General features: G+C 52.7%; 1 protein-coding gene across 2 annotated transcripts in view; it reads right to left on the reverse strand.

Moving 5' to 3' along the window:
• LOC137306094 (spectrin beta chain, non-erythrocytic 1-like) overlaps positions 1 to 14,381 on the reverse strand; it is a 321,761-nt gene that overhangs the window by 294,030 nt on the left and 13,350 nt on the right. For both annotated transcript variants that reach the window (XM_067975159.1, XM_067975160.1), the window contains exons 2-5: positions 11,027 to 11,220; positions 6,396 to 6,547; positions 5,153 to 5,326; positions 4,799 to 4,890 (exon numbers count right to left, since the gene is read on the reverse strand). In XM_067975159.1, the coding sequence (XP_067831260.1) occupies positions 4,799 to 4,890; positions 5,153 to 5,326; positions 6,396 to 6,547; positions 11,027 to 11,174 (566 nt within the window). In that variant the 5' untranslated portion in view covers positions 11,175 to 11,220. The remainder of the gene's footprint in view (positions 1 to 4,798; positions 4,891 to 5,152; positions 5,327 to 6,395; positions 6,548 to 11,026; positions 11,221 to 14,381) is intronic.

Consider the following 14,381-nt stretch of genomic DNA (forward strand, 5'->3'; position numbering starts at 1 on the left):
CTGACGAACATCTCAACCAGAACCCCACTGACCAACATCTCAACCATAGCCCCAATTGACCAACATCTCAACCATAGCCCCCATTGACCAACATCTCAATCACAGCCCCCACTGACCAACATCTCAACCACAGCCCCCACTGACCAACATCTCAACCAGAACCCCACTGACCAACATCTTAACCACAACCCCCACTGACCAACATCTCAACTACAGCCCCCACTGACCAACATCTTAACCACAACCCCCACTGACCAACATCTCAACTACAGCCCCCACTGACCAACATCCCAAACACAGCCCCCACTGACCAACATCCCAAACACAGCCCCCACTGACCAACATCTCAACTACAGCCCCCACTGACCAATATCTCAACCAGAACCCCACTGACCAATATCTCAACCAGAACCCCACTGACCAACATCTCAACCACAGCCCCCACTGACCAACATCTAAACCACAGCCCCCACTGACCATCATCTCAACCACAGCCCCCACTGACCATCATCTCAACCACAGTCCCCACTGACCATCATCTCAACCACAGCCCCCACTGACCAACATCTCAACCACAACCCCACTGACCAACATCTCAACCAGAACCCCACTGGCCAACATCTCAACCACAGCTCACTCTGACCAGTAGCCCTGAAGCTCTACCCTATAATTTCTAACTCCTTCAGCACTCTGTTGCTGCATGTAGTCCGGTACAGATTCCTGCTCACCAATCATCCTGTCCTAACTAGCCTCCCCGTCCACAAGCTCTCTACATTCCACCTCTGCAAGTTCCGCAGCCCTAAGTTGCAGCCCAAGCTTTCCACTCGTGACTCATAGGATCATAGAAATTTACAGCACAGAAAGAGGTCATTCGGCCCATCGTGTCTGTGCCGGCCAAAAAAGAGCTATCCAACCTAATCCCACTTTCCAGCTCTTGGTCCGTAGCCTTGAAGGTCACGGCACTTCAAGTGCACATCCAAGCACCTTATCAATGTGATGAGGGTTTCTGCCTCTACCGCCCTTTCAGGTAGTGAGTTCCAGACACCCACCACCCTCTGGGTGAAAAAATTTCTCCTCAGCTCCCCTCTAATTCTTCTGCCAATTACTTTAATCTATGCCCCCTGGTTATTGACCTCTCTGCCAAGAGAAATAGGTCCTTCCTATCCACTCTATCGCGCCCCCTCATAATTTCATACACCTCAATTAAATCTCCCTTCAGCCTCCTCTGTTCCACAGAAAACAATCCCAGCCGATCCAATCTTTCCTCATACCTAAAATTCTCCAGTCCAGGCAACATCCTCGTAAATCTCCTCTGCACCCTCTCTACTGCAATCACATCTTTCTTGTATTGTGGTGACCAGAACTGTACGCAGTACTCAAGCTGTGGCCTAACTAATGTTTTATACAGTTCTAGCATAATCTCCCTGCTCTTATATTCCAAACCTCGGCTAATAAAGGAAAGTATCTCGTATGCCTTCTTAACCACCTTATCTACCCTCAGGGATCTGTGGACATGCATTCCAAGGTCGCTCTCTTCCTTTACACCTCTCAGTATCCTCCCATTTATTGTGTATTCCCTTGCCTTGATTGCCCTCCCCAAATGCATTACCTCACACTTCTCTGGATTGAATTCCATTTGCCACCTTTCTGCCTACCTGACCAGTCCAGTGATATAGAATCATAGAATCATAGAAGTTACAACATGGAAACAGGCCCTTCGGCCCAACATGTCCATGTCGCCCAGTTTATACCACTAAGCTAGTCCCAATTGCCTGCACTTGGCCCATATCCCTCTATACCCATCTTACCCATGTAACTGTCCAAATGCTTTTTAAAAGACAAAATTGTACCCGCCTCCACTACTGCCTCTGGCAGCTCGTTCCAGACACTCACCACCCTTTGAGTGAAAAAATTGCCCCTCTGGACCCTTTTGTATCTCTCCCCTCTCACCTTAAATCTATGCCCCCTCGTTATAGACTCCCCTACCTTTGGGAAAAGATTTTGACTATGCCCCTCATTATTTTATAGACTTCTATAAGATCACCCCTTAACCTCCTACTCTCCAGGGAAAAAAGTCCCAGTCTGTCTAACCTCTCCCTGTAAGTCAAACCATCAAGTCCCGGTAGCATCCTAGTAAATCTTTTCTGCACTCTTTCTAGTTTAATAATATCCTTTCTATAATAGGGTGACCAGAACTGTACACAGTACTCCAAGTGTGGCCTCACCAATGCCCTGTACAACTTCAACAAGACATCCCAACTCCTGCATTCAATGTTCTGACCAATGAAACCAAGCATGCCGAATGCCTTCTTCACCACCCTATCCACCTGTGACTCCACTTTCAAGGAGCTATGAATCTGTACTCCTAGATCTCTTTGTTCTATAACTCTCCCCAACGCCCTACCATTAACGGAGTAGGTCCTGGCCCGATTCGATCTACCAAAATGCATCACCTCACATTTATCTAAATTAAACTCCATCTGCCATTCATCGGCCCACTGGCCCAATTTATCAAGATCCCGTTGCAATCCTAGATAACCTTCTTCACTGTCCACAATGCCACCAATCTTGGTGTCATCTGCAAACTTACTAACCATGCCTCCTAAATTCTCATCCAAATCATTAATATAAATAACAAATAACAGCGGACCCAGCACCGATCCCTGAGGCACACCGCTGGACACAGGCATCCAGTTTGAAAAACAACCCTCGACAACCACCCTCTGTCTTCTGTCGTCAAGCCAATTTTGTATCCAATTGGCTACCTCACCTTGGATCCCATGAGATTTAACCTTATGTAACAACCTACCATGCGGTACCTTGTCAAATGCTTTGCTGAAGTCCATGTAGACCACGTCTACTGCACAGCCCTCATCTATCTTCTTGGTTACCCCTTCAAAAAACTCAATCAAATTCGTGAGACATGATTTTCCTCTCACAAAACCATGCTGACTGTTCCTAATTAGTCCCTGCCTCTCCAAATGCCTGTAGATCCTGTCCCTCAGAATACCCTCTAACAACTTACCCACTACAGATGTCAGGCTCACTGGTCTGTAGTTCCCAGGCTTTTCCCTGCCGCCCTTCTTAAACAAAGGCACAACATTTGCTACCCTCCAATCTTCAGGCACCTCACCTGTAGCGGTGGATGATTCAAATATCTCTGCTAGGGGACCCGCAATTTCCTCCCTAACCTCCCATAACGTCCTGGGATACATTTCATCAGGTCCCGGAGATTTATCTACCTTGATGCGCGTTAAGACTTCCAGCACCTCCCTCTCTGTAATATGTACACTCCTCAAGACATCACTATTTATTTCCCCAAGTTCCCTAACATCCATGCCTTTCTCAACCGTAAATACCGATGTGAAATATTCATTCAGGATCTCACCCATTTCTTGTGGTTCCGCATATCTTCCTGCAGTCTACAGCTTTCCTCCTCACTATCAACCACACGGCCAATTTTTGTATCATCTGCAAACTTCCTAATCACGCCCCCTACATTTAAGTCCAAATCATTGATATATACCACAAAAAGCAAGGGACCTAGTACTGAGCCCTGCAGAACCCCAATGGAAACAGCCTTCCAGTCACAAAAACACCCGTCGACCATTACCCTTTGCTTCTTGCCACTGAGCCAATTTTGGATCCAACTTGCCATTTTCATTTGGATCCCATGGGCTTTTACTTTTATGACTAGTCTGCCATGTGGGACCTTGTCAAAAGTCTTGCTAAAATCCATGTAGACTACATCAAACCCGCTACCCTCATCGACCCTCCACGTTACCTCATCAAAAAATTCAATCAAGTTAGTCAGACATGACCTTCCCTTAACAAATCCATGCTGACTGTTCTTGATTAATCCATGCCTTTCTAAATGACGATTTAGACTGTCCCTCAGAACTGTTTCCAATAATTTGCCCACCACCGAGGTTAGACTGACTGACTGACCTATAATTACTCGTTCTATCTCTTTCTCCCTTTTTAAACAACAGTATAACATTAGCAGTCCTCCAATCCTCCGGCACCACGCCTGTAGCCAGAGAGGATGAGAAAATGATGGTCAGAGCCTCCGCTATTTCCTCCCTTGCTTCTCTTAACAGTCTGGGATACATTTCATCCGGGCCTGGCAATTTATCTACTTTCAAAGATGCTAATCCCCTTAATCCTCTCGCTAAGTTTATCCCATCCAATTTTTCACACTCCTCCTCAAAAACAATTCCTGCATCGTCCCCTTCTTTGAAGTCAGTCGCAAAGTATTCATTAAGAACCATACCCACATCTTCCGCCTCCACACATAGGTTACCTTTTTGGTCTCTAAGAGGCCCCACTCTTTCCTTAGTTAGTCTCTTGCTGTTTATGTATTTATAAAACATCTTTGGGTTTTCCATGACTCTGCTCTACGCTGTGCTCTCTCCTCACCCCTTCCAAAGATCACCGTCAATACTACAGCATTCAGCCATCACAGACCCACACTCTCCCTAAACCTGTCCAGCATGCTACATCCCATCCCATCTCCAAAGCCCTGCTCATATTCCTTACTTGTCTTTGTTTGGTGAAGTACCTTACATTTATCGAACCAAACATATTTGTCTGTTTTTCCTTTCCCGCTCTGCAGCTACCCTCCACCAATGCACCTTGGGAGGTGAAGTAGTGACACAACTAGTCCTGGTGAGCGATCCATCAGTGCACCCCTGGTTGACACGGCGTTTGGTGACGAGAGTGTTCTGACACTCCCTTTTACTGCAGGCCAATGGATAAGCTGTGTGAACTCTGACCCCCAGTCCGTACAATCACTCACCCTGCTGTCTTCATCTGGCACCACAACAGGAGAGCATCTTTGGCCGAGCGACTTTCACCGTTATCTTCTGTTTCAATTTTGATCACCTGTATCTAAAACATGGAAATCAACAAAGAAACACTAAGGTGGGCAGACAGGCAAATTCACACCTCATTCTCTGCATCTCCCTCCACTCAGTCTTCAGCCCATCAAAATAAATTGGAAAACACAAGTACAGTTCCCCGCCCCTCACTCTCAGCCCCCGCCCCTCGCTGCACCCCCCCCTCCTCATCCTGAACTGGTCCTCTTTAAAGTACGGTCCAGCCCCTTTACCCTGTTGGACAGTCCCTGCTAAAGGTGCAGTTTACCAGAGACCTGAAATCGGAGGATGATGGTCCAGATCAGGCCAAGAGTCAGCCGGTGGTTTCCGTCCACGATGTCGTGGGAGCCCACGTTCTCCAGGTGAACCCGCTGCTCCTTCAGGAACTGGAGAGCCTTGTCCACGTTCTCCAGGGAATGGATCCGCATCCGGCCTCGCGTAGGCTTGGGCTGAGAGAAGGAAGGACAATGAGTGCGATTGGCCATCACCGACACCGGCCTGCCCCCGATCACCAACACCGGCCTGCCCCCCGACACTGGCCTGCGCCCCCCACCCGCTCACCAACACCGGCCCCCGCCCCCCTGATCACCAACACCAGCCCACCCCCCCGATCACCGACACCGGCCCCCGCCCCCCGAGCACCGACACCGGCCCGATCACCGACACCGGCCCGCCCCCCCCCGATCACTGGCCTGCGCCCCCCACCCGATCACCGACACCGGCCCCCGCCCCCGATCACCGACACCGGCCCCCCGATCACCGACACTGGCCCACCCCCGCCCCCCGATCACCGACACTGGCCCACCCCCGCCCCCCGATCACCGACACTGGCCCACCCCCGCCCCCCGATCACCAACACCAGCCCACCCCCGATCCAGCTGTTGCCACCTGCCGCAACACTGACACTTTTTTCAATCTCCTTTGCCTCCAACTTCATTGTCTTTATTTTCACCGACTCCCATCCCCACCGCTCCTCAGATCAGTCAGCTGCCATCTGGAGCTATGGTGCCAATCAAATATCCTGTCTATCATCCGCCCCTCCACTACATCCCTCCTCTACACCCTTCTGCCCCTCCCCTACACCTCTCCGCCCCTCCCCTGCACCTCACTACAAACCCCGCCCCTCCCCTACATCTCTCCGCCCCTCCCCTGCACCTCACTACAAACCCCGCCCCTCCCCTGCACCTCACTACAAACCCCGCCCCTCCCCTACACCTCTTCGCCCCTCCCCCAATCCACTCCCCTTCAGTATCATTCTCCCTTCCTATAGGTGCCTCCTTAAGCCTCTTCAATCGCTCCCCAATCCTTCCCGTTTCCTGCAGCGTCCTCTTCGCCCACTCTTCATCTTCCATGTGTGGGGATGAGGATGATAAACACAAGTTACTGTACTTTGCCAAACACACACAGCCTAGCAGCAGTGGGCTGGCCCAGTTCACATACAGCAGTGTGAATCAACTACCCTAGCACCAGGGCACCGGGCAATCCCTAGGAATATCAACGGTAGAGATAGTCTTGTACCAGCTGCTCTCCTGAAAGGACCTCCAGCAGTTTGGTTAACACGCAGCCATCTCGGAGATCGAGGTAAAGATCAGTGATTCGACACAGCACCCGGGACAGATGAGAATTCACCCACTTTGTGAAAGTCTTCTTCTGCACAGCATCTCGCTCGTCTGTAAGAGAAGAAGCAGCCGGTTAAACTAGAGCACAGCAACTCTGTGAGGGACAGTAGCCCGGGGTGAAGTGACATCCCTCGGTGATAACAGTTACAGTCAGGAGGAGTCTCCACACATCTGGACCAGAGGCTGTCTCAAGGTGGGTACAATCTCCACGCTCCGTGTAAAGGGGTCCCTTGAGACAAAGTCCCATTTACCTGTGGGGAGCCCCTCCGTCAGCCAACACCCATTAATGTGGAAGTGGGTTCTCCATAACCTCATTGCTTGCAGCTCAATAAGGAAATAGCACCAGACACAAACTAATGGGACATTCAGAAAACAGCTAGGTCATGGCTGAGGACGGTCTCATGTCTCAGCTCGAGGAAAACATCAATTAAACCTGCACCAAGACTCAGGTCAACACCTGATCAGTCCAGGCTGCAAAACCTCCCCCCGGACCGATGGTTCAGCAAGCAGCAGCATGTGACAGAGTGATATTGGACTCATTACTGCCCCCATCACCCCATTAACCCCCCCAGTTCCCCCACCCCATCACCCCCCCTCCGTTCCCCCACCCCATCACCCCCCCTCCGTTCCCCCCCCTCCGTTCCCCCACCCCATCACCCCCACTCCGTTCCCCCACCCCATCACCCCCACTCCGTTCCCCCACCCCATCACCCCCACTCCGTTCCCCCCCTCCCTTCCCCCACCCCATCACCCCCCCGTTCCCCCCACGTTAATTTCTGCAAGTCGGGATTCTATAACGTACACTGGCATTTCCCGCCCCACAAAGATCTTTCATCCTCCTGCCAGACCCTCCAATAACTCGGTGCTCCCACTGGGTGGGCGAGAGGGAGGGTGAAAGTGTCCAATTGTACTACAGAACTTTGTGCTACAAGGTGCTTAGCTTTATTAATAGAGGCATTGAGTACAAAAGTAAGGAAGTTATGCTAAACCTTTATAAAACACTGGTTAGGCCGCAGCTGGAGTATTGTGTTCAATTCTGAGTACCACACTTTAGGAAGGATGTCAAGACCTTAGAGAGGGTGCAGAAAAGATTTACTAGAATGGTACCAGGGAAGAGAGACTTCAGTTATGTTTTTTTTAATTCGTTCATGGGATGTGGGCATCGCTGGCGAGGCCAGCATTTATTGCCCATCCCTAATTGCCCTTGAGAAGGTGGTGGTGAGCCGCCTTCTTGAACCTCTTTTGTGGAGAGATTGGAGAATCTGGGATTGTTCTCCTTAGAACAAATAAGGTTAAGGGAAGATTTGATAGAGGTGTTCAAGTCATGAATGGTTTTGCTAGAATAAAAAAGGAGAAACTGTTTCCACTGGCAGAAGGATCGGGAACCAGAGGGCACAGATTTATGCTAATCAGCAAAAGAACCAGGAGTGACATGAGGAAACATTTTTTTTAAACTCAGCGAGTTGTTCTGATCTGGAATGCGCTGCTTGAAAGGGCGGTGGAAGCAGATTCAATAATAACTTTTAAAAAGGGAATTCGATAATACTTGAAGGGGAAACATTTGCAGGACTATGGGGAAAGAGCAGGAGAGTGGAACTAATTGGATAGCTCTTTCAAATAGCCAGCACTGGCATGATGGGCTGAATGGCCTCCTTTTGTGCTGTATCATTCTATGAAAATAGAAAGGGGGGAGATAATTGATTAACTAATCAAACTTAGAGATGATGAAACCCCAGGTCCGGATGGATTGCATCTGTGCATTTGAAAAGAAGTTAGAGAGGAGATAACAGAGGCACTCTTACATATATATAAAAATTCATTAGAAAAGGGAATAGTGCCAGTTGCCGGCGCGGACACGATGGGCCGAAGGGCCTCTATCCGTGCTGTATAACTCTATGACTGGCGGACAGCTAATGTGATTCCTATATTTAAAAAGGGAGATAGAACAAGTCCAGGGAACTATAGACCAGTTAGCTTAACATTGGTGGAAGGAAAGATAATGGAATCTTTACTCAAAGATGTAACAGAAAAACATCTAGAAAATATAATAAAGAATAGACAGCACGGATTTCGGAAGGGAAGGTCATGCCTGACTAACCTTATTGAATTCTTTGAAGAAGCAAAAGGAAGTGTCGACAAGGGTAATGTAGTAGATGTAATATATTTGGATTTTCAAACGGCCTTCAATAAGGTACCGCATTGTAGACTCAGGACTAAGGTCAGAGCATGTGAAGTCAGGGGACAGGGAGCAGAATGGATATCAAGCTGGCTCCAAAACAGAAAAGAGAGAGATGGGGTTAAGGGTAGTTACTCAGACTGGCAAAAGGTGGGAAGTGGTGTTCCACAGGGATCGGGGCTGGGACCGCTGTTGTTCACAATTTACATCAATGATTTGGACTTGGGAATTGGAAGTACAATTTCAAAATTTGCGGATGACACCAAATTAGGGGGTATAGTTAATACTGAGGAAGACTGCGACAAAATACAAGACAACATTTATAAACTTGCAGAATGGGCGTGCAAATGACAAATTAATTTCAATATAAATAAATGCAAGGTGGGGCATTTTGGTAGGAGGAATAAGGAGGCCACGTACTGCTTGGAAAATAAGAGTTTCAATGGGGTAGAGGAGCAGAGGGATCTCGGGGTACAGATACACAAATCACAAAAAGTAGCGACGCAGGTCAACAAAACCATAAAAAATGCAAACCAAGCACTGGGGTTCATTTCCAGAGGAACAGAATTGAAAAGCAGAGAAATTATGTTAAACTTATATAGATCCTTGAAGGGCTGTGCACAGTCCTGGTCTCCATATTATAAACAGGATACAGAGGCACTGGAGAAGGTGCAAAACAAGGATGATGCCAGAACTGAGAAGTCACAACTTTCATGAAATACTGAACAGGTTGGGGCTCTTTTCTCTAGAAAAGAGAAGGATGAGGGGTGACCTGATAAAGGTCTTTAAGATAATGAAGGGATTCGATAGGGTAGACATAGAGAAAATCTCTCTACTTGTGAGGGAGTCCAAAATTAGGGGCCATAAATATAAGATAGTCACTAATAAATCCAATGGGGAATTCAGGAGAAACTTCTTCACTCAGTGGTTAGAATGTGGAACTCGCTACCACAAGGAGTGGTTGAGGCAACTGGAATAGATGCATTTAAGGGAAAGTAAGATAAACATATGAGGCAGAAAGGAATAGAAGGATATGCTGATAGGGTTAGATGAAGAGGAATGGGAGGAGGCTCGTGTGGAGCATAAACACCGGCATGGACCTGTTGGGCTGAATGGCCTGTTTCTGTGCTGTACATTCTACTTAATGGCCTGCTCCTGTGCCTGGAGTCTCCCTCTCAAGTCCCCCAAGGATCTATCCTTGGTCGCCTCCTATTTCTCATCTACATGCTGCCCCTCAATGACATTATCAGAAAACACGACGTCAGGTTCCACATGTACGCTGACGACACCCAGCTCTACCTCACCCCACCTCTCTCAATCCCTCCACCGTCTCTGATTGGTCACACTGCTTGTCCGACATCCAGTATTGGATGAGCAGAAATTTCCTCCAATTAAATATTGGGAAGACCAAAGTCACTTTCTTCGATTCCAGCCATAAACTGTGTTCCCTGGCGACCGACTCCATTTTTCTCTCTGGCCACAATCTGAGGCTCATCCAGACCACAACCCTGGCATCCTATTTGACCCTGAGCTGAGCTTCCAACCCCATATCCTCTCCATCACCAAGACCGTCTACTTCCACCTCCAGAACATCGCCAGTCTCCGCCCCTGCCTCAGCTCATCTGCTGCTGAAACCCTCATCCGTGCCTTTGTTACCTCTAGACTTGACTACTCCAATGGTCTCCTGGCCAGTCTCCCATCTTCCACCCTCCGTAATTTGAACTCATCCAAAACTCTGCTGCCCGTATCCTAACTCGCACCAAGTCCTGTTCACCCATCGCCCCTGTGCTCGCTGACCTACATTGGCTCCCGGTCCAGTAACGCCTTGATTTTGAAATTCTTATTCTTATGTTCAAATCCCTCCATGGCCTCGCCCCTCCCTATCTCTGTAACCTCCTCCAGCCCGACAACCCTTCGAGATCTCTGCATAGCCCCGATTTTAATCGCTCCACCATTGGCGGCTGTGCCTTCAGCTGCCTAGGCCCTAAGCTCTGGAATTCCCTCTTTAAACCTCTCCGCCTCTCTACTGCTCTCTCCTCCTTTCAGATGCTCCTTAAAACCTACCTCTTTGACCAAGCTTTTGGTCACCTGTCCTAATATCTCCTTATGGGTTCGGTGTCAAATTTTGAATGATGATCGCTTCGGTGAAGCACCTTGGGACATTTTACGACATTAAAGGCACTATATAAATGCAAATTTTTGTGGTTGTTGTCGTGGGGGAGAGGGCTACTCCCCATCGCGGGGGGAGGGGGTATTTCCTGTAGTGGGGGAGGGGTGGTGACGATTCCACTAACGTGGTTCACCATCTCTGGGCTGGATGCTTTAAATGGAAGGAAGTGGGCGATGAGACTCACCAGCGAGGGCCTTGATCCTGGAGGATTCGAAGAGTTTGGACGTACTGTGCTCCTCTTCCCACGCGCTCTCCGAGGTCTCCCAGCGACTGTTGATGTTGTACTGTCGCTGAACCTCCATGTTGTCCAGGTCTGTGGCCGTGGATGACATTGCGTCTGAGGTCAGGGTTCAGGGCTGAAAGGTGAGAACTCGGAACCTGCAACAAGTGGAGAGACTGTAACGATATCACTTTACCCCAGCAACAAGGAATTCTATTCTATAAAAGCATAACTGCAGGGATCTTTGGAATGGGAATGAGTCAGAGGGAACACGTGTTTTTGCTGATTCCAGCTTGTGTATGTCGTTTGAAGGTGACCCAAATTGAAACAGGGTCGAGAGAGCGAGGCGGCGCGCGGGGGGGGGGGTCGAGAGAGCGAGGCAGTGCGGAGGGGGGGGGGGGGGAGAGCGAGGCGGTGTGGGGGGGGGGTAGAGAGAGAGCGAGGCGGTGTGGGGGGGGGGGGTAGAGAGAGAGCGAGGAGGTGTGGGGGGGGGGGGGGGGAGCGAGGCAGTGGGGGGGGGGGAAGAGAGCGAAGCGGTGCGGGGGGGGCGAGAGAGCGAGGGGGGGCGAGAGAGCGAGGCGGTGTGCGGGGGGGGCGAGAGAGCGAGGCGGTGCGGGGGGGGGCGAGAGAGCGAGGGGGGGCGAGAGAGCGAGGCGGTGTGCGGGGGGGGCGAGAGAGCGAGGCGGTGCGGGGGGGGGCGAGAGAGCGAGGGGGGGCGAGAGAGAGCGAGGCGGTGTGCGGGGGGGGCGAGAGAGCGAGGCGGTGCGGGGGGGGCGAGAGAGCGAGGGGGGGCGAGAGAGCGAGGCGGTGCGGGGGGGGGGCGAGAGAGCGAGGGGGGGCGAGAGAGCGAGGCGGTGCGGGGGGGGCGAGAGAGCGAGGGGGGGCGAGAGAGCGAGGCGGTGCGGGGGGGGCGAGAGAGCGAGGGGGGCGAGAGAGCGAGGCGGTGCGGGGGGGGCGAGAGAGCGAGGCGGTGCGGGGGGGGCGAGAGAGCGAGGCGGTGCGGGGGGGGGCGAGAGTGCGAGGCGGTGCGGGGGGGGGCGAGAGAGCGAGGCGGTGCGGGGGGGGGGGCGAGAGAGCGAGGCGGTGCGGGGGGGGGCGAGAGAGCGAGGCGGTGCGGGGGGGGGGGAGCGAGGCAGTGGGGGGGGGGGGGAGCGAGGCGGTGCGGGGGGGCGAGAGAGCGAGGCGGTGCGGGGGGGGGGGGGGGGGGGGGGGGGAGAGCGAGGCGGTGTGGGGGGGGGGGGGGGCGAGAGAGCGAGGCGGTGTGGGGGGGGGGGGGGGTAGAGAGAGAGTGAGGCGGTGGGGGGGGGGGGGGGGGGGAGAGAGAGTGAGGCAGTGGGGGGGGGGGAAGAGAGTGAGGCAGTGTGGGGGGGGGGGGAGAGAGAGTGAGGCAGTGGGGGGGGGGGGGAGAGAGAGTGAGGCAGTGGGGGGGGGGGGGGGAAGAGAGCGAAGCGGTGCGGGGGCGGAGAGAGAGCGAGGCGGTGCGGGGGGGGGCGAGGAGAGCGAGGCGGTGCGGGGGGGCGAGAGAGCGAGGCGGTGCGGGGGGGGGGCGAGAGAGCGAGGCGGTGCGGGGGGGGGGGGGAGCGAGGGCAGTGGGGGGGCGGGGAGCGAGGCGGTGCGGGGGGGCGAGAGAGCGAGGCGGTGCGGGGGGGGGGGGGGGGGGAGAGCGAGGCGGTGTGGGGGGGGGGGGGGGCGAGAGAGCGAGGCGGTGTGGGGGGGGAGGGGGGAGAGAGCGAGGCGGTGTGGGGGGGGGGGGGGGGGGCGAGGCGGTGTGGGGGGGGGGGGCGATGAGAGCGAGGCGGTGGGGGGGGGGGGGGGCGAGAGAGCGAGGCGGTGTGGGGGGGGGGGGGGGGGAGCGAGGCGGTGGGTGGGGGGGGGGGGGGGGCGAGAGAGCGAGGCGGTGTGTGGGGGGGGGGGCGAGAGAGCGAGGCGGTGTGGGGGGGGGGGGGGGGGGAGAGCGAGGCGGTGTGGGGGGGGGGGCGAGAGAGCGAGGCGGTGCGGGGTGGGGGCGAGAGAGCGAGGCGGTGTGGGGGGGGGGGGTGAGAGAGCGAGGCGGTGCGGGGGGGCGGGGGGGGGGGGGGAGAGCGAGGCGGTGTGGGGGGGGGGGGTGAGAGAGCGAGGCGGTGTGTGGGGGGGGGGGGGGCGAGAGAGCGAGGCGGTGTGTGGGGGGGGGCGGGGGTGAGAGAGCGAGGTGGCGCTTACGAAAAGCAGTGGTCCCAGCACCGACCCCTGGGGAACACCACTGTACACCTCCCTCCAGTCCGAAAAACAACCGTTCACCACTACTCTCTGTTTCCTGTCACTTCGCCAATTCTGTATCCATGTTGTTACTGCCCCCTTTATTCCATGGGCTCCAATCTTGATGATAAGCGACCGTGCTGCACTTTATCAAACGCCTTTTGAAAGTCCATATTCACCACATCAACTTCATTGCCCTCATCTACCCTCTCTGTTACCTCATCAAAAAAGCCATCAGGTCAGTTAAACACGATTAGCCTTTAACAAACCCAGGCTAGCTTTCCCTCATCAACCCACACTCGTCCAAGTGACTGTTAATTCTGTCCGGATTATCATTTCTAAAAGTTTCCCCACCACCGAGGTTAAACTGACTGGCCTGTAGTTGCCGGGTTTATCCTTACACCCTTTTGTGAACAAGGGTTGGAAGATTATGGCCAGTACCTCCGCAATTTCCACCCTTACTTCCCTCAGCAACCTTGGATGCATCCCATCCGGACCGGGTGACTTTTCTACTTTAAGTACAGCCAGCCTTTCAAGTACCTCTTCTTTATCAATTTTTAACCCAACCAGTACCTCAACTATATCTTCCTTTACTGAGACTCTGGCAACATCTTCTTCTTGGTGAAGACAGATGCAAAGTACTCATTTAATACCTCAGCCATCCCCTCTGCCTCCATGAGTAGATCTCCTGTATGGTTCCGAATCGGTCCCACCCCTCCTCTTACTACCCGTTTACTGTTTACATGCCTGTGGAAGACTTTTAGATTCCCTTTTATGTTGGCCGCTAGTCTATTCTCATACTCTCTCTTTGCCCCTCTTATTTCCTTTTTCACTTCTCCTCTGAACTTTCAATATTCTGCCTGGTTCTCAACCTGACATCTGTCATACGCCCCTTTTTTCAATTTCATCTTACTCTCTATCTCTTTTGTCATCCAGGGAGCTGTGGCTTTAGTTGCCCTACCTTTCCCCCTCGTGGGAATGTGCCTACACTGTACCTGAATCATCTCCTCCTTAAAGGCTTCCCACTGTTCAATTACAGTTTTGCCTGCCAATCTTGATTCCAATTTACCCGGGCCAGATCTGT

Source organism: Heptranchias perlo, chromosome 41, assembly GCF_035084215.1.
Source record: "Heptranchias perlo isolate sHepPer1 chromosome 41, sHepPer1.hap1, whole genome shotgun sequence".
Taxonomy (NCBI): Eukaryota; Metazoa; Chordata; class Chondrichthyes; order Hexanchiformes; family Hexanchidae; genus Heptranchias; species Heptranchias perlo.